This window comes from Gouania willdenowi, chromosome 2, assembly GCF_900634775.1.
Source record: "Gouania willdenowi chromosome 2, fGouWil2.1, whole genome shotgun sequence".
Taxonomy (NCBI): Eukaryota; Metazoa; Chordata; class Actinopteri; order Blenniiformes; family Gobiesocidae; genus Gouania; species Gouania willdenowi.
Window position 1 is genome coordinate 6,712,001 of NC_041045.1, and position 24,324 is coordinate 6,736,324.

The 24,324-nt window shown below is 39.2% G+C and overlaps 1 protein-coding gene across 1 annotated transcript in view; it reads right to left on the reverse strand.

Annotated features, from left to right (window-relative positions):
- Positions 1 to 892: 892 nt before the first annotated feature.
- ptgfrnb (prostaglandin F2 receptor inhibitor b) overlaps positions 893 to 24,324 on the reverse strand; it is a 59,480-nt gene continuing 36,048 nt past the window's right edge. Inside the window, exons 11-15 of the mRNA XM_028467596.1 lie at positions 19,550 to 19,657; positions 2,750 to 2,936; positions 2,558 to 2,676; positions 2,424 to 2,474; positions 893 to 1,560 (exon numbers count right to left, since the gene is read on the reverse strand). Coding sequence (XP_028323397.1) covers positions 1,448 to 1,560; positions 2,424 to 2,474; positions 2,558 to 2,676; positions 2,750 to 2,936; positions 19,550 to 19,657 — 578 coding nt within the window. The 3' untranslated portion in view covers positions 893 to 1,447. The remainder of the gene's footprint in view (positions 1,561 to 2,423; positions 2,475 to 2,557; positions 2,677 to 2,749; positions 2,937 to 19,549; positions 19,658 to 24,324) is intronic.

A 24,324-nucleotide genomic window follows, 5' to 3' on the forward strand; every position in this document is an offset into this window, starting at 1 on the left:
AACTATGACATTACAAGATTTTGCATGTAGATAAATGTGTCAGAACGGTTCTTTAATGTGATGGATGTCCTCGTTTCTGTCTGTGGTTAGTCTCAAGCAAGATGGCCGCCATTTCCGTCCAGTTGCACAAACTCCAAACGTGCTCTAGATTTACCTTCAGGTTGCAAATGAGTGACTGAAAATGGCTGTTAAATGTCACACAGGTCGACGTTTTATGCTAACGTAGCATAAACGTAAAGGGTCACATTAGCTTATAATGCTAACTTTAGCTAAGCTAAAATGTGCTTAGCTAAGTCAAGCTAAGCTAGACTGAGCTTCAGTTAGCTGAGATGAGCTTAGCCAAGTCAAGCTAAGCAAGAACGAGCTCAGCTAAGTCATGCTAAGCTAGAACGAGCTTAGCTAAGTCAAGCTAGCACATTTCTCAAATAGTGAAACTGCTCCTTAAATAGACTAAAAATAAACAAATAAAGACTGGGAGTCATGTCACCACAACCTGACACCATCACAGAAGGCGTGTGTTACTCGTTAGCTCGCGACATACCGCCGTCATGACGCGGTACATGCAACTCTTTATTTCACGTACTGTGACACGGCACTTGCACACACACGCACACACACACACACTAGACTCAGGCAAAAAATCACAGCTGGATACAACTCTGTATTTATAAAAGAAGAGTGCTCACTCACTCACTCACATGGTTGGTTGGTTGGTTGGTTGGTCGCCACATTGAGCGGCTATTCAAGTGTTGATCTGGCGTAATTAACCAAGCACACCTCTGAGTTTCAAAAAATGGCACGTTGTACATTATTATACCTCACACACAAACACACCAACTGCATATCTCCTTGTAAAGCTTAAAAAGTTCTATTATTTTAAAATCTCTTGGTAAAAAAAAAAAAAAAAAAATGGAGTTGAGAGTAAAAGTTGATACTGTCTTTTCACAAAGGTAGGAATACTCTGAGGTGGTAGTGCAATACCTCTTCCTGCAAACCAAAGGTCACAATCCAGGGCAGGTGTTGGACCATCGCGGCGCTCTGTGCGTGGTCCGCTTGGAGAACCTTTCCATCAGTTTGTATCTGAAGTGGTTTTTCGAGGCAGTAGATTCGACGCAGTGGTCCTTTCCCCCCCCAAGGTGGCAGTGATACCTCCGAACGCTCAGTACCTCCAAAATCAGAATAAGGAACAAAGAAATCAGCAAAAGACTCACAAGTCACAGAAGTCTGAAAGGCTTTGTATCCATTGGCGAAGTGTGAGAAAATCCCCAGCTCCTCCACTGCAGAGATGAAAAATGTCCTCAGCACCGTTGAAAGCGTACCAAAGGTCCTTCTACTCCCAGTGCCCGTCGCCTGGGAACAACTGTGTGTCCCAGAAATCGTCCACGGGCGTGTGTCTGTTGTGTGTGTGGTGCTTCCTGCAGTGTGTGGGGGCGGGGGAAACTGTTTGTCAGTCCATCTCCAGGTCCATCAGTTTGTTGCGCGAGCGCGGGGTGTGCGTCGTGTTACGGCAGCAACAGTGGGCGCAGACCAGGCCCAGGACCAGGGAGAAGAGACCAACACCTGGAAGACATCAGACATCAGGTTGGATGGGCAGGAAACACAAAAATGACTGAACACAAGGGGCGGGGGTATGATTGTAACATAACACGAGGGGCGGAGCTATTAGATGTAACGTAACAAGGTCCGGAGCTATAAATTGTAACGTAACACAAGTGGTGGAGCTATTATATGTAACCTAACACGAGGGGCGGAGCTATGATTGTAACGTAACACGAGGGTGGAGCTATTATATGTAACGTAACAAGGTCCGGAGCTATAAATTGTAAGGTAACACAAGTGGCGGAGCTATAATTTGTAATGTAACAAAAGGGGTGGAGCTATTATATGTAACGTAACACGAGGGGCAGAGCTTTGATTTTAACGTAACACGAGGGTGGAGCTATTAGATGTAACGTAACAAGGTCCGGAGCTATAAATTGTAAGGTAACACAAGTGGTGGAGCTATTATATGTAACCTAACACGAGGGGCGGAGCTATGATTGTAACGTAACACGAGGGTGGAGCTATGATTGTAACGTAACACGAGGGGCGGAGCTTTGATTTTAACGTAACACGAGGGGCGGAGCTATGATTGTAACGTAACACAAGGGGCGGAGCTATGATTGTAATGTAATACGATGGACGGAGCTTTGATTGTAACGTAGCACAAGGGGTGGAGTTATGACTGTAACGTGACAACTGTAACTGTAATAAAACACAAATGTAAAACCTTTTTAACCTGTTGAAAGTGTGATTTATTAGCTTTAAATTGTGTTTCAATGAATTAAATTTGTATCAGGTGTGTTTGAATACTACAATTTTAGAGAGGACCACCAGTTGTCCATGTCTGGAGTGCAGTAATGTTCAGTGTGAGAGTTTGTTACCAAGTGATGCTGATGAACCGTAGAGGAGAGGCAACTTTAGGGACTCCCACACTGAAAGGAAAGAAACACTTTTAGTGTTAAAGTCACATTAGTGAGTGTTATGTTCACTTTGTCCTCTCCAGCTCACGGCTTACCAGCAAATTTAACAGTGAGGAAGACTCTGGAAGATATCAGCTCCCCAGCCTCGATCCAGGAACCCGTGGAGGCCGACATGTACCAGGGCGTGGCGATGCAGTGGTACTCGCCGCTGTCGCTGAGGGCACAAAGCGAACGCGTCGTGATGTCATTGGAGATGAAAGGACAACCCGCGGCGAGCTTTCCCTCACCTGTCCTGTGTGCCGAAGATGTTCAACAGGTACGTGTGCGTGTCTTTTCGCTCCACTGAGATGTCGCTGGAGGAGTTGCGGTCGGACTTCTTGACCACGCCGAAGCGGTCCATGCTGGCCACCTGCGTCGTGGTGGGGCCGCCGCGCAGCCTGGTGAAGAACCAGCTCACCTCGTACGCCAGGTCGTCTGAGAGATTTAGTCCAAAGGGAGGAGATGCATCATAAAAACTTGCACCAGTCCAAAACAGCACCACCTTGACTGAGGTGAAGATATTCATTTCAAGGATGTACAAATAGGTCATCTTGGACACAAAACACAGAAGTTTTTACTGCCGACTTTAATGTTCTTATTGATTTTTAAACTGTTAAATGTTTTCTGTTGTACTTTTTAAATCATGTAAAGCACATTGAACTGCCTTGTGTATGAAATGCGCTATACACGTACATTTGCCTTGCCTTCCTGAAACAGAAATGGCATTATTATTTATTTTAATGAATTCTTTGTTTAACCAATTTTGGTTTGTTCTTAATTAACTCGCAACATATGACAAAAAATGTAACCTCACACGTGTGTACGTTTTATAACGTGGAAATATGAAATCAATAGCGCTAGTTGACAAATTAACCATATTAAGCATGTTTGGCAGTATTACGGTGACTTTTAAAGCCAATGGACATAAAAATGTGTAAAACTGAACTGTGTAAACTCAGAAACAGAGAATCAAAGCCTTTACTTAAGGCACTTTTACCATCAAGGAAGTGTTATAAAGCATTTCCCTTTCTTTCATTACTGTAAAAGTCTCCCATTAGAGCAGAAAGGACACAGGATTGGCTTTTAAAGATGCTCTAGTGGATAATTTTCCATATAATAGTGGCAAAAATTGGATTGTAGTTTAATCCAAAATTTGTATATTATGCACAAATCAAAAGAGAAAGTGTGTTTTTTCACACCAGCAACTCTGGAATTAACGTCATTACCTGCAGAATAAACCGACTGATGATGGCGATAAGGATGACAGGAGGATGGACACGTGTTATAAAATGTATGATTGCGACGACGGAAAGAGGAAAACGGGGAAAGGAGTTGGCGAGATGCTGCAAAGTGGATGGAAATCTGTGGAAAAGGTGGGCGAGCGAGCTAATTATTTCCAAGAGAGAGCGAGAGACGGGAGCGACAGACAGAAGCACAAACTAGTCATTAGTCTGTCAGGGAGAGAGAGAGAGAGCGACTATTAGCACTGAACATCCTACACACACAAACACACACACTAAAAAACCACATGGAGTCTGAGTCATCCTCTGTCATTTAAGAGACAAATAGACGATAGAAATGAAAAATAACGAAACATTTGCAGGCGACGGCAGGAAAAAAAAAAAGACAAATGATAATAAAAAACAATTATGAAAGAGGAAGTGAGAGCAGTGGAAATCAAAAGAAAAGAAGAGGAGGAGAAACACAAAGAGAAAGACTCACCCCGAGCTGAGGGTAATGAATCACATCTCTTTCTCACTCTCTCGCTTCACTAATGGTTTAATATTCAAGTGCTACATCATTAAAAATCTGTAGTAACACGAGCAGCAGCAGCAGCAGCAGCAGCAGCAGCAGCAGCAGCAGCACGAAATAACAAAAATATAAGAAATTACTACAAAAACACACAAAATCACAGCAGACAAAAATTTACTGAAACACAAAGATTTGAAAAACACATTACGGCAAAATAAGCACATGAAGCAACAAAAAAACAAAAAATTACAGCAAAAATACACAAAATTATTCCTTCACACACTCAAAACAACATCAAAAACACAAATGATTACCCCAAAAACACACAAAACACACATTTCTTTCCAAAGCACACAAAACTAGAACAAAATATACAAGAAATGTCTCACATAAAATGGCTCCAAAAACACACAAAATGACAGCAAACAGAGAAAAAAATTACACTTAAAACACAAAGACACGAACCACACGAGGCAAATGCAAAAAATGACCACAGCAAAACACACAAAATGACTCCAAAAACACACAAAATGATTCTTAAAGCACACAAAAGTGCGACAAATAACACAAAAATTACTCAAAAAACACAAAATGACAGCAAAACACACTCAATAATATTAACTATAATAATATAATTAAGTCTTTTTGTCATATATGTACAGGTACATACACAAAAATACTAAAAATATCTCCAAAAACACAAAATGACGCCAAAATACACAAAATATTCCAAAAACACAAAAAAAAAATACTCATTGTGATGAAAAAATACACAAAATGACTCCAAAAACATGTTTTGCACATTAGTCTTTGGTTCTCTAAGAGACAGCACGTGTGTTTTTTGTGTTTCTGCAGTAAAAACTACTCCCTTTGTTTCTGTCTCGCTTTGAATTAAAATACTTAATGAAGATTAATGAGTGTTGAAGTGTAAGAAGAGCACACAGTAAGTTATTTTTTTTCTATCGGACTACGATCCCTCTCCACCTTCATGTCCTGTTAGTGGAGACGTGGACGCCAATGATTCCTGGAGCCTCCTCTGATGTTAGGATTCAGACGTTCTAGAGTAAAAAGCCACTTTGTACGCTGTGAAGACGCACGCCGAGGAAGATGATGGTGACGAAGACGCGTCATGACAGCGCGGAGAGCTCGCCACGCTTCTTTTTGCACCAAGGAAAGTAGCCGAGATCTTAATCCGACCAAACAAGGGGGGGTGGACAACAAACGAGGGCGAGCTGGTCCACTGACCACACACACACACACACACACACACGGCTAACTGACCACAACTGAGTGAGGGCTGAAGTTTGGACACTGAGCTAAGTTAATGCTAATGTCCTCTGCATGTTTCCTCAGTGTGACATGGACACTGATTGGAGGATATTCAGCCCTTGAACACAAACATGCAACACGTTAAAGATGGAGAATGCGCCACTGGTTTTATACATAGTTGCACTTTAATTCACTTACAAAATACAGCAAAAGCAAAAAAGTAGAAGTTCGTCTACACAACCTGGGCTACTTTAATTGCAGATTATTTGATTTGAGGGTCACATGATCAATATTTATGTCAGCATTAGAATAATTAAATATCTGAGCATTATTATAGGACAGAACAAAGGGTTTGTTTGTGTTTTCCATTCGTTTTTTGTACTTTTTTTCCTGTGATTTAGTGAATTTCTTGTGTCCTTTTTGGATAATTTGTCGTATTTTTGTTGTCATTTTGTGTCTTTTTATTGCCATTTCATATGTTTTCTGTTGTTTTTGTGTATTTTTAATCATCTGGGTGTTGATTTGGTGCATTTCCATTGTCATTTTATATGTTTTTCTGTGATTTTGGTTATACTTTTAAAAAATATTAAATGTATATACACTTTTATTATGATTTTATATTAATGTTTATAATTTATATATACATTTTGTCATCTTTTGATTTTGTTTTGCTTATTTATGTTAATTTTTTTGTCATTGTAAATATTTCTCTAATATTTTTGTTAGGGTGTATTTTTCTGTCATTTGTTTGTTGTTTTCTTTTTAATCATCTTGTTTGTTTACATTTGGGGGCAGCACAAAGTTGTCCGTGTCACAACATTGAAATCACAATTTTGGAAAGGCATTTTTCTGATTTCAATGATATCAAGCTTGGCTGCGTGTGGCCCCTGGACACAGCCTGGACCATCCATTAGTCAGGCAGGGCCCATGCGACACAGCACAGGAAACTCAGGCTGTGGAGAGAACAGACGTGCACTCACAGTGACCTGATGCAGAAACCCCGCCCTGGGCTCACATGATCTTCCAGTGGGACACAATCGAAACCGCAGGATGTTCCCCGAGAAGGAAACAAACGTTGCACAAGCACCAAAACTGGGGCCCCTGAATAGTTTGTGGGTCTTTACAAAACACACGAGAATGTAAAAATCAACACGAGCTGCAGATCTTAAATTGTCGTTTTCGTCATTTAAAATTTTTTTGGTTATTTGTGTGTTATGAGTAATTTTGTGTTTCTTCTGTGTGTTTTTGAGTATTTTCTGGATCGTATTTTTTGATTATTTTATAATTATATAATTATAATTATTATTTTATAGTTTTGTGTTTATAGAGTCAATTTGTGATTTTACATGTTCTCTAACATAATTTTGTAAATTTTTTGGTGTTTTTTTGCAGTCATTTTGTGTTTTTTAGTTATTTGTTTGTTTTTGTATTCATCTTGTGTATTTTCGTTGTGTTATGAGTTTTGTGTATTTTCTGGGTCTTTTCGTGGATATTCAGTGTTTTGACGTCGTTTTGCGTATCTTTTAATTATTTTCTTGTATGCGTGTTTGTAGAATACATTTCTGGGGTTTTGTGGCCTTTTTGCGCATTTTTCTGTGATTTTGTATGTTTTCTTAAGTAATTTTTATCTTTTTGGGGCACTTTTTTTAGTTTTTTAGTTATCTGGTGTTTGTGTTTTGTGTTAAACAGCATTATGTACAAGTTCGTAAAGTATGTAAATAAAGTATCCTCATCTTGTTTTTTTGTGTCGTTTTCTGTATTTTCAGTGTTTTTTTTCGTGTAACATGTCACTTTTTTGTACTTTTAAGCATGTTTCTGTTGTTTTGTATGTTTTTTGGGGTCATTTTGTGTAGTCATTAAGGACATTAAGGATATTCTGACTTATTTTTCTGCGTCTCAGCTCCCACTGTTTGATCTTTCATCACTTTAAGTTAAAAATGCTTTGTCAGTCATCCTCCAGCCGTTACTTTCTCTGCTCTGACGGCGGGGTGGACTCGTGACGGAAGAGTCGGTTTTGTTTATCAAACAGCTCTGAATCAACAGTGAGAGGCTCTGGAGTTGTTGTGTTGACGGAGAACGTTCTGTAGCGGGGCCCCCACACCCTCCTCATGGGAGTAATCAGCACAGCTGTTCCTCTGATAAATGCTCCCCCTGCAAGCCTCCAGACATCGCTCGCTACGTTTCTAACCTCCCACCACACCAGCTACTATTTGCATCCTACTTTATTCACATGCAAACGTTTTTAAATTGTCCTTTTATGCATTTTTAAAACACAAACATAATCGTAAATGTGTGCAATGACAGATATCTTTAAAGTCTCACTGAAAAGCAGCTGAATGCTTTCAAAATAAAGCTCTTGTACGTTTGTGATGTTGCATTTTAACGCCACACTTTAAGCCAGATGTGTGCAACTGGTGGCCCGGGGGTCACATCTGGTCCTCAGTCAATTACTGAGATGTCCAGAACAAAAAAAAAGTAATAGGCTGCGCACCGATGACACGCAAAACCTAGGGAGTTTGGCAAAATTTAGCAAAAATTATGCTATATGGTGGCTTTTGGTGCATTATATTAGCATAATTGTGGCTATTTTGTAGCGCTTTTCTTAGCATGATGTATTTTCTCACCTAGTTTTGCATTTACAAGTGGAAATCTGGTATACATGATAATGACAAAGACTTGAACTAAAAAAAATATACAAAATTACACTAAAAATACATATAAATGACTCCAGAAATACAAAAAACAACAGGAAAATACACAAAACAGCAAAAATTAAAACACATAAATTACTCAAAAAATGCAAAACAACAACAAAAACATACAAAATGACAAAAAAAAAAAAAAATACACAATAGCACAAAACCATGGTCAGATTAGTCATTATTATAAATACTGACATTTTTGAGGCCCTCACATTGAATGTAGTGATCTGAGCAGTTCTGTTTCTGACTGAAACACATCTGCTCTGGTTCCTTTGGTTTCTGGTTACAAAATTCTCCCAAACCTTTGCTTTGGAGCAGCAGCAGCTTCACTGAGCTGACCAGAGGCATCGGCTGCGGTGATTGAACGGCAGAAGAGGATCTACAGTGCATCTCTGATTGAATATCCAGCTCCTGTCAGGGCTAATAAAACTAAAATTGCTGTCGGTGGAAATGAAGTCAGTCTGATTGGATTTCTCTGGATTAATCCCTAGAGGAGAGTCCAAGGCGTAAAAACTGCCTAGAACACACACACCGACACACTAAAGACTGACAATTACCACCAGTGGCTTTAATGAAAGCGTGTGTGTGTGTGCTCTCTGCTCCATAAAGCAGGACAGCACTGCTAAAGTGGAATGCTAAACACTATAAAAACATCATTTAGCTCCACAGAAACAAAGCCAATGGGAAGCTCAGGCTTCCTCGTTACTGGCTGCATGTTTAATGGGAGCGTCGGTAAATGAACGCACATTCTCACTCAGATTCTGTAACTTTTACAAGCAGGGGAGTGTGAAAACAAACAGCTTTACTCACTGATACTGATTTAACAAGGCTTGGACCGTCCTGTGCATTTAAATGTGCTTTAAGAGGAACTTTCAGAGTGATTCCCATCATTTCGCCGCACAATGCTCAACCTTAGAGCGATAGAGTGAAACTATACATCTGTGCTGGCCTGGGAACACTTTGGGGTTATCAACCTCCGACACTGGGAGGGTGTCGCCAGATTACTTCAAGAAACCTATTTTTTAAACACATTTTTACCCTTTTTCTGCAACTACGCCAAACTTGCCATTTGCATTACTCCCATTTCTGCCACTTCTCCATCACATTTCAAAGTCTTTTTCGCACATTTTTTCCACTTTCAAGACATTTTTGGCAATTTTAAACCCTTCTCACAACTAATGTCACACATGTTGACCCATTATTGTCACTTTTAATCTCTTTACACCATATTCCATGCTTATTTTTGCCATATTAACCACATACACACCTAAGAGACTCCACATCCCATAATATACCGCAAGAATCTTTTCAGACTCCGAAATCTAAAAACATTATGAACACAAAACATAAAAAAGTGCAAGAACACAAAATGATGGAAAGAAAATAAACAGAAAAAAGCACAAAAGGAACAATTTTTACAAACATACAAAAAATATTACAAATTAGCACCAAAAAGCCACAAGATGACAATACAAATATAAAGAAAAAAATGAAAAATATACAAAAGGACACCAAAAATACACACAAAAAAAAGAGCAAGAATACACAAAAATATCAAAATAACATGAAAAACGTCCAACAATGCAGCGCAAAAAAACGAGTATTCACGGTGGAGATGAAATCAAACTTTCAACCTTTTACATCTTTATTTCGAGGAAATAATCTTGAATTTCTTGATCCTTTCCTCCAAAAACTCCAAATTATGTTTGTAGAGGTTGAACAGTGACATCCTGCCTCTCTGTGCCGCGTACACTGCTGTTGTTGTGCATGTTTCTTTCTTCACCTGCCTCTTCATCTCACTGGGGTATTAAATATTATCCATGAACATGTGTTATGTTCAATGCATTTTTTATAAACAACTCCACTACCTGCAGCGTTCCCCGAGCGATGAATTCAGTTTTTACCTGTCTGAGTAATAATGGAGGAGAACAACACCAGGAGGGTAAATTTGTCTAAAGTTGGAGGTAATTTGAGTTTATTTCCTCTTCGTCTCACTAGTGTGTAGTTGTGTGATTAAATCCCAGTCATTCTCTCTGTAGCGAGAGTAAAACCCTACATTTTCACAGATTTCTTCAAGGCTGCATCAGCGACGCCACCCTGCTTTTTACAGGAAGACCTAATGAAGTGAAAATGATGGCGACGCTCTGATGTTTCGAGCTGCATGTTCAATGTGTTCAATTTGACTTTAAGTGCCGCCTCTCCTCCACACTCTCCTCGTGCACCCGCTTTCTCACTTTCCACCGACTGTTTGCTCTACTTTCCTACAGCAGAGTTTGACGCTCTTCATCTGTTCGACGTTCCCTTTGCCTGTGCTGCACACCTGCAGACGGGGCTGGATTCGCGCAGTCATCCAGACGCCACCGACGACAAAATGAATACGTGACGAGTCGACGCTTCTTAAAACGAGCTTTTCTCACTGACATGAGACGAGCTTTGTTTTACCATCAAGTCAATCCGCCGCCGTCCTACGCTTTTATCATCTTTCATTAGTGACTCAAGCCAGCATTTAAAAATAATGATCAATCTGAGCATTAATACAAAAAGGAACAAAGGCACACACAAGACAACAGCAAGAATACACAAAAATGTCAAAAAATGACACCAAAAACACATACTGTAAACGACTTAGAAAACCAAACTGACAACAAAAATAAACAATTTTACTTTAAAAACACGAGACGACTAAAAATACCCAGAAAAAAACTGAGAAATTTACAAAACGACACTACAAATACACATAAATGACTCCAAAAATACACAAAATGACAGAAAAATACACAAGACCACTGCAAGAATCCACAAAAATATCAAAATAACACCAAAAAAAAACCACAATGACAACAAAAATACACAAATTTACTACAAAAACTCCAGACAACTACAAATATACAGAAAAAAAACCCTAAAAATTTCACAAAACGACACCACAAATACATAAAAATGACAGAAAAATACACAAGACAATGGCAAGAATCCACAAAAATATCAAAATAACACCAAAAAAACACAGTGACAACAAAAATACACAAATTTACTATAAAAACACCAGACAACTACAAATATCAAAATAACACCAAAAAACCCTATAGATGATATAGAAAACTAAACTGACAACAATAATACACACATTTCCTTTAGAAACACGAGGCAATTACAAATACACGGACGTAAATGACTTCAGAAATACACAAATAACTACAATAACTACAAAAAAACATCCAAAATGCCAGAAAAATGGTTAGAGGACAACATAAGTACACAAATTCACTTTAAAAACGCTCTGAAACACCTTGCATACAGTATCCAAACCACATCATTCAGACATGCGACTTAGGTGAGACTTATTTGTTGGTTTTTTCCACGCAAAAACCCTGAATTTCCTGGAAAACGACCTACGCTCCGGTGCGACATATACTCAGGAAATTACAGTATTTTCCTTTTCATGCAAAGGCCACATATAAGCAGTTTCTACGTGACTTTATTAAACGCAATGGAGCTCTGAGCCATCGATGTGTCAACAGTTTTTTATTGGTCACTAGTTTTGTGGTTTTGTCCTCAATTGCATTGAAAACTGTGCACAACAAATGACGTCAACGTCTGTTCTAATATTAAATAAACTACAGACTTCAGCACCTCAATCCAGATAAGTGGACGTAGAAGATGGATTGACTTCCAATATGCAGAGGCAGCATTAAGGGAATTAGAATGTAGGTCAAAGCAGCAGCCAGTCAATCATCAGCCTGATGTGGAGCAAACTTTTACCTTTTGTTTGGCAAATGAGTAGATTTAGCTTCCCAGCACTGTTAGCATGAGACCTGTAGCATTCACGCACTGACAGCCTTCCAATGGACTCCATTGGTGGTGTTTTGCTGCTGTCACTGGTTCATTGGGAGCAGTTAATGGTGTGAGAAATCTTTACCCACTCACTGCTCCGCTCCCACCGTCTCCTCCTTCAACAGCTCTTCCCATTCTTTCCCTCGCCACTCAGGCTGAATCCCCCCCATCCACCCCCACCCCCCCCCGTCCCACTTTCTCCCCTTTTCTCAAACTTCAGCCCAGTGTTCTGCAGCCCCTCTTCTTCTATTCAACACTTCCTCTATTCACCCTCTTCCATTTCTGGGCACTTTAACAATCTGTTTGGCTACGACCGTTTCCTCACTCGCTCCCACCTTCTCTCCATCTCGTCGCCTATTCTCCCCCCTTTTCCCAGTTCGGTCTCCGCGGCCGGCTAACGGAGCGTGAGATTGGCTAATTAACGGCTGCCTGTCGGCCCTGCAAAGACAGCTGGGTTATTTGGTGAGAGTGGCGGAGAGGAGGGAGGAAATGAGCAGCAGGGGAAACCGAATGAGGCGAGCTGAAGGAGGAGTGTGGCTTGGTTTAAGGGTCCAGGTGTTACCCAGGTGTGTCTTTAAAGAGCAGACTTCACTTTACACGTGTGCCACCGCTTTTCAAGACTGCACATTTAAGTGCATTTACAAGAAGCGCTAAAAACACCAAGCTAATTTTTATGCTGATGAGCTTTCACACCAATGAAAAACAACTTAGTCAAATTAACCTTCTACCAATAAACATTATTCTAAAAAGAAATATTGACCTGTAAAAATCAGTATATTTCAAATTATTTAGGCTTTTGCAGAAATAAAACATGTCTAATCATGCAAAAAATAAATAAATAAATAAATAAAACTGAAAAATGGTAAAAAATGTATTGATAAATATTAGCATTTAAAGAGAAGTGAGAATGCCGCACAAACAACTTCTCCCGGTTGCAACAGAGTTTGTTCTGTTGCCATGACGATAGCTTGTGTCCTTTGGCTTTTAGCCTGTACGGGCAAAGTGTGGAGGACGTACGGTCTTCGGTGCAAACACTTCTCAAAAGCACACGTGGCCATGGCAACAGTTGTGTCCTTTGATCTGAGCCTTGTTGGCTTTGAAGTCGAATGTACATGAATCTTCAATAGCAAATAATTGCAAAAAAGTTGTCATTTATTAATTATTGAAAAACTACCAGCATCATCTGGTATTTTCTGAGCGTTTGGAGATTCTTTTGGTTTACATCGGAAATAAACTGGAGGAGTGTGTTATAACACTCCTTAGTTATTATCACTGTAGAAAGAAAACATTATGATTGACATTCATATCTATTACACCAGAGTTACTTTTCATCTTCTTTGTGGTGAAAGGCCAACTGCTACTCAACAATGCACAAAGCCTTGGTTTTTTTTTCTCAGCTGAAAGTGCTGTGAGGTGACTTTAGGGAGGAAAAAACCCACTTCAAAGCACTAACAGCAGCAGCGGCTTCTCATGAAGCCGACACGCGTTCAATGGCAGCGCTGCAAAAAAACAGACATATCTGCAACCATGATGTCATCTCACTGCCTCCGACTTCCTCACAAACTCCAAGTCCTGTCGTTCCTCCGCTGGCATTAAAGGCTGCGTGTGTGCAAACAGCTCAGCGAAAATATCAAAAGAAAAAAAGAGGCAAAAAGCAGTGTTTGTCCAACGTTTGTCTGATATATGTCATTTCATTGTAACTTTGTGCTTCCACGACCAGCAAACATACAAAGCATGTATTTAGCTCCTCAGTGCCCCAGAGTATATGTCGCACCGTAGTATAGGTCGATGTCCGTAAACTTTATTACTACTTTCATTTTAATGTCACATTTCTAAATATTGATTTAGTGGTTCGGATACTTCATACCAGGTGTTACAATCAGTCACCAGAATGTACCTGATAGAGCAATCCAGCCTTTCTTAAATGGCCAACATAGTCTGTTTGATGCATATGATTAACTAATAAGAAAATAACAAATTAAAATTGTATCCACAAGATGGCGCTGCTGGTCAATTTTTACATTTCTTTTTATAGTCGCATCATTGTGTAAGTCGCATGCCTAATTAGAAATTTAAAAAGTTGCGACTTATACCATTATTAGGAAATAAAAATAGTGTATGAACAATGAAACAATGAATGCCTCGAGGCAGGTGCATTTGACCTTAAATACAAACACTGCTTTGCTTTTTCGCCTCAACGATCGCAGATCATTCCGTACATTGGCTTAAATGTGGATTTAAAATGGAAATGGGATTCTCCGGTAAAGAAAAAGGAAGATAAACAGGTTTGAGGTCGGTGAGGAATAATGAGGTGTATTTGGTACGTTCTTAAAACAAGCTCGCACAGGAGAGCTGCTGCCTTAGGAATGCAGTGCAGCTCCATAGTCATAGTCACATGCACGATTTCCCAACATTCTCAGGGATTGCCTGAACTCTCCTGAACTTTCCGTCTCATCTCGTGTCACAACATCGAGGCGAAATGGTGCGGAAGTGCCTCGACGACAGAAACGCACCTCGCTGAGAAAACATGAGCAGGAAGTCACTTTAGCACCTTTTCCTCGGTCAGTGCACGAGAGTAAAAGCACAGGCGGGTGCTGGGAAGTGACACCACACCTTTGTTGATACGTGTCACTTGATACGTGTTTACAGCTTTTGTAATAGGTGTCATAGTAACTCAAAACTGCAGACTCACCTGTCACGCCTACACTGTCAAAAATGATTTTCTACTGCAGTGATTACCTTGTCTTAGTTATAAGGCAAAATGAACACAAGTGGGTCAATTCTACCTTTTCTACTTCATCAATTGAATAAAAACTGAATTTCACGCTCCTGTTCTGTACATGATGTTTTTTGACTCATCATTAGTCACGATACAAACAGTAGGGGTGACATCCTCCTGTTATACTGCACTGAAACTAGTTCTGCAAAATATGACTCATTTATTGGATCAGAGTTTTAAGTGAGTCACTCACTAAATAATAATTTAAAGCAGTTCTAATGGAAATTAGTGTGCAAGATTACACTGGGTCACAAAGGTATTCAGTTGTGCATTAAGGTGTGCACCAATAACCAGTCAGACGTTCCAAATACAACAAATTGTAAAATTATGACACAAAAAAGGCAAAAACACAACAATAACTATATGATGAATATATTACGCATTTTTAGGTTTATATTACACGTGTAATATTCACAATTTGTCTTCGTAAACGTGCGGTCAGAGAGACAGAAATGTCAATTCTCACGCAAAATAAGACTAAGTTCCCTATAATTCATTAAAAAAAAAATCGCAATAAATAATTAAAATGTATAAATAAAACAAATAAATACGACAGACTAAACCCTCACCGACATATTTCGGGAATCTCGCATTTACGCGCAGTTTTTCACCATAAAATGCGTGACCTAATGTGTAGCAACTTTAGCAAACGGCGAGATGACAAATGCTCAAAATGTTGCGGGATTTCAGTGCAAAAACAGTGGCAAAATATGAAAAACTCAATTAACAGTATTAAGCATGATTGACATGACTTCGGGAAGTGACATCGGAAACCAAACAGAAAATGTTAAATGACGTGGAAATTAGCAAACTCAAATGAAATTTGGGAAAGTTCGAAACACAAAATCGGAGCCTCAAAAATAAAATCTCTTTCATTTTATCCAATTTTGTCAGTACAGACAAAGGAACGATTGCAAGTAGTTTAAACTGAACTTATTTGGTCGAATCTACTTCATCTACATACTTTATTACAGTGCAGAGATTCAATCAGTTTTACTTTGAAAATCTGACTACTTCTACACACACGTGGAGAAGCTCACAAAGCACAGCGGCAGTAGAAGCTCAATCACTGAGCACGTCCATGAAAAGGATCAGGTGAAATCAGATCAGGTGCTATCATGAATTTATCCTCAGCCAAGTGTCAATCAAAGCCCCGAGAGGAGCCAGATGTTCAGCCGGGGGGGTAACGACATGTGAGCATCACTAAGGACGTGATTTTCACCTCAGGTTCAGAGCGACGACTGTACAAGTGATCCCACGTGTTCCTCGTGTTAAACACAACCAGAGAGAGACTTTAGGTCATCACCGACACCGATACTGACCAATGTGGCCCCCAGTCTAAATTTTGTGTAGCCCCCAAAGTAAGTATACAAAACAACTCCAAAAAAACCACACAAAACGACAAGAAAAATACACAAAATAACAGAAAAATATATAAATTAATGACAACAAAAATATAAAAAATTACTACAAAAGCACACATGACGACTACGACACAAAACAATAATATAAAAAACAAAACGCATAAAATTACCCCAAAAAAAGCAAAGATATGGAAAGCCAAAACACACAAAATGGACAAAAAAAAATACACAGATTAAGAAAAAATAGACAAAAGGACAATGAAAATACACAAAAATCACATTTGAAAAACATTTGAAATGGAAGAAAAGTACAGAAATTGACAAAGTACTATACAAAATGCCAACCTAAATACACAAAATGAATACAAAAACACACGAAAGGACCATAGTGCTACACAAAATGAAAGAAAAATCAAAAGTACAACAAAAATACACAAAGAAGTTTACAAAAAGACAACAAAAATATCCTATTTTACACTAAAAGGACCCCAGATGACCCTAAAAATATACAAAACGACAACAAAAACACGTAAAAAAACAACAGATATACTCAAAATTACTCCAAAAACACACAAAACTGCAACAAAAATACACCAAACTCTTTGTTGTTTCCTGTGTTAATGCTCAGATTGGTCATTATTCTAAATGATGACATGAATGTTGATAATGTCGCCCTCGGATCAGACAATCACATCATTTCTGTGGCCCCTGCTGTGATGAAAGTTGCCAATCTCTACTAATAGATGCACGAAATGATTTAGAAGCTTTTGGTTTTGCTGTCACACATGGATGCTAGTGGGTGAATGCTATCGCAGCGGTCGGAAAAGCACTTACCCTTTTATCAAAGGTGTGCAGAAATGAGTCTACACAACATGTTGCAGGTAGATGCTGGAGCTTTGGGACATGTATGAAGAGGCATGGGAGTGTAAGAGTTAAAGTACGCACAATTAGCTGCTCTGTTTGCGTGACTGAAAACATTTAGATTAGCGTTCATAAGCAAATAAAAACAACAAAAAAACCAAAGCATATTCACATGTTTCCCTGCATACCACTGCTGCTGCTGCTACTTTCTGCCCCACAGTGAACACATCCTATGTGGAACTCACCTATCAGCTGTGGCACACTTTCCCTTTCCTCCCACCAGTATGCAGCTGTCTGCGAGTACACACACACACACACACACACACACACACGGAGACACGCGCCATCCATCAGCCCACCAATCCCCACAGCGCTCCCCTGCTGCGAGGCGATCATTTCTCCTAATGCATGGGCATACATTACTACACAAGCACATTGCTGTTAAAGCACAGGTGTAAAGACATATGCTGCTTGCACACGTGCATACGCAATAAAATAAAAAAAAAAATGAGGAGAAAACGCATGTTGTACAGGAGCGATGAAGCTCGCAAAGGAAGAATAGGAAAAGTGACAGATGGGCAAAGGGAGGTGATGAGTTATGCATGCCATCATGTGATGCATTAAAATTGAAGAGTATAGAGCGACAGGAGGAGGGGGGGGGCACAGTAGATGAATAGACTGGTGGATGAGGGTGATGGAGGAGTGGAGCAGAGACAGAAGGACCAATAGATGAGATAAATGTGGAGGGAAGAGGTGGGAATGCCACTACAGATGGATTCCAGAGTGATGGAGGCATCCTACAGCTCAAGTCTACATTCAAGTCTCAATAATTGATGTGTGCACTCGTATCATGGCGGAATCTTTTTTTTTTTTTCCCCCCCGTTACTACAGAGGAGCGGATTATGGCTCCATGCTAACCTGTCGCCATCATTTAAATGTATAATTCAGATTCAAAAAGCTGTAAAATTACTACTCATGAATATGGGAGTGAATACATACAAAAGTTCACTCAATTCGATTTGCAAAGCAGAAAAAACGCATTAATGTGTGAGCGTACGGTACGAGCAGAGACAACCCGTGGCTCGGGGGCCACATGTGGCCTTTGGTCTAATTTGTACAACAAAACTGTACAACAAAGAAAAACACAAAAAGGTATACAAAGAAAACGACAAAAAAAGAAAACACATACAAAATGGAAGAAAAGTACATAAAATACACAACATGCCTCCCAAACACAAAAGGACAACACAAATGCACAAAATAGAAGAAAAACACAAAGGAGAACAAAAATACACAAAATGAAAATGACTTAAAAAAAAACCCCATACAAAACGGAAGAAAAGTACACAATTTGATGAAAAAAAAAAAAAAACATTCAAATTGAGAACAAAAATACACAAAATGACTTTGAAATTAAAACCAAACAAACACAATAGAAGAAAAGTGCACAAATTGACACACAAAATCACAACAAAAATTCCTAAATTACCTACAAATCACACAAAAGGACTACGCAACTACACAAACAAACACAAAAAGGACAACAAAACTTCAAAATACGCATAACAAAAAATCTATACTACACAAAAACACACTAAAGACAACAAAACACAGGAAAAAAGGACAACAAAAACACACAGTGACTACAAAAACACACAAAAGGACAATAAAATGACAAAAATATACAAAAATGATTAAAATATACATACAAAAAAAACTAAAAGCCTTCGTTCTTTCCAGAAAACAAATTAAAATCACTGAAATAGTATTAGTGCATCTAATAAATACACATTAATACATACATATGTACACTTACAAAAGCAGAGCCTCTGATTTTCTGTGATAAACCAATGCAAAAACCTACCCAAATTACGGAATTATGCAAACTATTGAAAGGAATTGAAGAAATGTAACAGAAAACTAGAGGCTCTACAAAAGATAAAATAAACTTTGAAAAATGTTTAAATCTATTCATGACGACTGACTGATATGCTTGTAAGCTAAAGCACAGCCCCACATGACAATAACTTTCCAATGCTCATATTCAACAATCAAAGCAGATGTTAAAAGCCTTGTTACGTGTGGAACAAGATGCTCCTAAAATTGTGACAAATTTCATTTTCTAACCAATGGAACCAGTGCGGTCACGTTTTGTGACTCTTCACAGTTTCTCTACACACCTGCTGATTAAAAGAAAGCACTACGACGTGACATAAACTGTCATTGATTGCTGTATTGGGATGTTTCTATGAAACCACACCCACGCAAACACACAAACGACCTCGGTGAGAAAGTAGCGAGCGTCGTCTGAGAATCTGTTTCATCTGAAGCCATTTGAAATGCAGATCCCTCTTAACAGCAGTGCTACGTTGACAGCTTGGCAGGTGAGAAGTATGAGCAAAGAATAAAAAAAATAAATAAAAAATAGGCAAACAATAGAGAAGCCCGAGACTGGAGCCCATGTGTGGGTGTGAGAGAGAGTTCTACCAGTCTTTGGTGATGATCCGGAGACGCTGAGCTCGCACTCCATCTTCGCCGTTTCCCACGGATAGACGCTGCTGGTGTCCGAGTGGAAGGCGATGGAGAAAGAGGGGCCTGCAACGACAGCACAGACGCTATTATTGGTGGACAACGGAAAGTTCTGGAGAAAAAGCAAACTTGTACGAGATGTTTTAGAAGCTTTATGATATGCTGTCACGCATTGGATATAAAGGTTGAAATTAAAACACTCTTATTGACATAGTAGGAAAAGTTTCACGCATTGCATTGTGGGATGGGTTAAATACAGCTGTGACTCCTCCCACTACTTTTCAGGCTTGTACATGAAAGTTTTATTTCTGTTTTTACAGTTCTTTTAATCCTGTTGATGTTGACGTTTTGTTTGTTAGATGTTTGAAATAAACCCAACAAGTAAATTACATAATTCTTTGATTACTTGGTGACTTATTGTCAATAGGAGTAAATGGTAAATGTTTTTTTTAAAACTTCACTGACAGAGATCTCACACACACATCAGAACAGTGTTCAATGTTCTAACAAGAGTCTCCATAACCATAATCATGAACCACCTCCAGGCACTTCACGACTACCCCCGGACTGGCCAAAGTGGTGCAGTCCGAGGCAAGTTTGGGATTTAAATGTGGAGTGCAGAACGCAACCTCTCTCATGTGCAAATTCATGAGATCAAGCGTGCGGAGGGAAAACGAGCTGCGAGCGTTCTCGGTTGTGCTATTGGAGGCTTTCAGTGTACATCCAAAGCCATCTCTCATTACGTTTAAGACGTTCTGACAGTTTTCTCTTTGATGGCGGCGTCAGTGGAGTACAAACACTAGAGCTGCATAAACAGCACGGAGGTAAAACCAGTCATCCTAACTAACCCTGGTTACTTTGTTCTTCCAGGATTACCGAGAAGATCAAGCTTTAAAATTGTAAAGTCTTTTAAATAAAGACTTAGTGCTATTTCTTATCGCTTTCCCTCCATCATAAAACTACGTAAGCCCCAAACCAACTCCTCGTTTAACTTTAATCACATTTCAAATCCAACCTCAACCCATCTTCACTACAAGCGTCTCCTGTCATTTCTTAGTAATACAATAATATGGGTGGGTTAATGATGTAAGGCAATAAAGGCAATAAAATATGTAGTATGGGAACATATATCAGTAATGGTTTTTCATACATAATAGAAAACCAGTTTGTACAGCCTTGATGCGGCAGTAAACGACTACGCTGTCGATGCTTTTTATGTATGTAGTCGCCTTTAGTAACAGCAGTGTCATTTTCTGTTGAATTTCTTATAAAGCTAGAAGTGCATGGGTGCCGTTTGTATGTGTTGGTTCAGATAGTGGGCATCAGTTCTGTGTTGGCATGGTCATTGTACATTACACTTCTTGATTACCGAATAATCACATTAATGCTAACTCACTGTAAGATTAAACCTTGACAGAGCAGATTAACTAGTGTTAAAGTAGATTGAGTGAAAGTGTTCATTTGCATTAAGCTAATTCTGTTAGCCTTCTAATGAGATTTCACATTATTTGTTAGCATTAAGCAACTGAACTTTTTTTTTCAACAAACTATAGCCACAAAAACTTTGGTCATGTGACTGCTCTATGTTGATGTGACCTAAATTTAGTTTCATTAGGAATACTTGTACATCAATAAGGGTTAATATCGAAATTAGGCGTTGGAAGTTATCAGCTAAATAGTAAATAATGAAGATTTCTCTTATTGTAGACAAACTGAATAAAAATCCTCCTCCAACAGCATAAAAACTTTTAAATCAATATCTGCCTGGTTTTGGTTATTGTTGTGCCATTGTTGTACTGCAAGTGTATGAATTCAAAGAGTAATCCCTTGATTATGGGCGGGGCTCCTGAAGCAGTTAAGACACGCCCACTATATACAATAAAATATCTTAAGAACAATCTATGCCATGCAAACTAGTATTGCAAAATCAACAGTTGCTCCTTTTTATAAAAGGGGCGGGGTTTCAACTCATAGAAGGCAGTCACTGTGACATTTTGATGACAAAATACGCCAAATTGACTTAAATGTCAAGAAGAGTTGGACAGGAATCAATCAAGAACACAACTTCATACCAAAATACATTTGTTTTTAGCACAAAAAAGTGGTTTGGGGTTCAGTTACACTCCTTTCTCTTTCTAGGGTTGCTATTGCTAGTGGCTTGAGAACCAATCTAAATGTCCATAGGCCAGGCTTTTATCCTTGTGGTGCTTGGACGACAGGTGTTATGGTGTAAGTGGTGATCATTCTAACTGGTGACCAAAGGCCAAAAGCCTCCAGGTTGCACCGAGACACATTCACACATACTGTAAATAACTCTAAACAAGAGAAAAACCAATCAGGCATCAACGAGGACAGCCTGTCACTTTAGTCCTGGAATGACTCCCGTGAAAAACGATGGTAGCCTACACTGTAATTAGTTGGATAGTTGCTTATTTACTTGTTTATGCTGTCTTTACTCTAGACTGGAGATATCATGAGTTTCCTGTGGCCACACATTTATGTTGCTCTTCCTCCACAAAAATCTCTCTAACACTGAATTATTTATGAGTAAATGTGCTGCTGAGACTTTGGATCTCCGCGTATAAAAACTCAGAGAAGATCAGTGCGAAGGCAGAAACAGCCCAACATGTCTAAAACATTCAAGATCCAGCTGGAACACTGGGAGGGTTGCCAGTTCTGTGGATGCACTCGGGTCGCACCGGGGCCCACGACTGCGCAGCGCTTCCATCCCCTAAGGCAGGTTAGAGGAGAGGGCGTCTTCACAACTGCACAGCGTCAAGCATGAACGTTGTATGTGTGTGTTGTGAGGTCAGCTCAAAATGTTCAACTTGGATACACATTTTAGCTCTTGAACAATTTGCACACACAAACTGGCATGTAGCAAGAAAAGGAAAGCAGCCGTGCAGATCTTTGCAGATGGTTGCTTGGCCAAAGGGCTTCACTTTGAAGAAGTCCCAGAGAGAGAGGGAGAGAGGGGGAGGGACGGGCGGTGGGGGGAGACGAGTTAGTCGAACAGGGGAGGAATGATACGGCAGGAGATGGAGAAGGAGAAAAGACGACGTGATGCTGAAGGGCTTCTGCCTTCCCCAGGGGACAGAAGATAGTCTTCAGTTTATCCTCCGTGTTCTCAGACGTCAGATTCCTTTCTTCTGCCTTCACTCCTGGACTCTCCACGCATCCTCTCCAACACTCCCTCAGATGATTGGGAGTGTTTGCGCCGAAACATAAAAGCAAGAACTCACTTACTCCGATGTTGACAGCTGGACCGTCTCAAACTTAAAAGAATCTGTGTCACCGATCAGCAGAGGTGGAGGACTTTTAGATGGTTGGCACACTTTTGGATTTGGGAACTATGTTTATATCTCAACGCGAAAAACTGCTCTTTTACAGAAGCGGATAAGGGCCAATTGTGATGGAGAAAATTATTTTGGGCAAATCAAAAATAAAGTCAAAACATTGAGAATGAAGTTGAAATTGAGATTAAAGATGAAATTTTAAGAATAAAGTTGAAAATCAATGTTGAAATTAAGTCAAAATTTTGAAAATTACCTTAACAGTCGAAGGTTTCCTAATTAAGTCAAATGTACGGAAGCTGACAAGGGCCAATTCACCATATGACAACAAACAGCAGATCGTGGGGATCGATGAACGTATTAAACTATGCTTTAAAGTTGGGTTTAATAACAAAGAGATTCTTTCTTTTTTAGCTCATAAACACCTCGTATTCTCTTTAATGACTTTAAGGAGATATTGCCAAAAACGTACTCTCTTCAGAAGGAAAAACTCTTCAAAATAAGCTTCTTAACGGCACGTCCAAACACATTGTTGACAGGAAGTTAAACGAGTGCCTGAAATATTCGGAGCACTGTTCACTCACTGTGTGAATGAGTGATGATTAAATCTGTAGTTTGAACTCCCCGTCTTCACAAACAAGTCTCAACATGTTTGTATTTTTCTAAGCACGACAGGCTTGTCTATTATTTTAATGTAGAAGCTTCAAAATGCTTCCTTGAACCAATTTGTGTATATTTTACAGATTGGAAATTTAACTTTTAACTCAAAATTAAGTCGTTTTACAAAATGTTGTTGGACAACAGAGTCTGCAAAGTGCGCATGCTGATAGTTATGTAAATACCAATTCTGGCCAGAAGGGGGTTCTATTATGGAATACAGTGGTGTTTCAACTCAATTGGTGATTATATTGACTGGTGACTGAATCCGACCAGTACAAGTTTCAGAATTCAAGTCCGAACGTGTTCAAACCGATAAATTTTGCAGTAATTTATTTTACCCATACTAAAGTATATACTTTTAAAGTTACATGTTGCTACAGTGCACTAATTAACAAAATTACTTACTTTGTTTCGAACACGCATAATTCCTGCTTTACATCTATATTAATTTAGCAGACAAATTGCCTTTAAGCATTATTTTTTATTAAATTTTTGGCCTGAGAAAGATATTTTCTGTGAGTAAATACAGTTAAATACCTCGTGTTTAAAGTCTTTCTATTGCATATGCAGCCATTTATTCCCACTAGTAAACGTTACATAACAGAGTCTAAGTTGGGATGTCTTGAAGAATCCCTTTAAGCTACAAAAAAGGTCTAATATAACAACAGGGTTTTTAAAATGAACGTGGGCTTGTTTTATTTTGAAAAATCAATTTTCCCTCCTGTGAAGAACTTGAAGCTGAGATTACGCCATAGCAAGCAGAGGTTGGAGTGTTTCCAC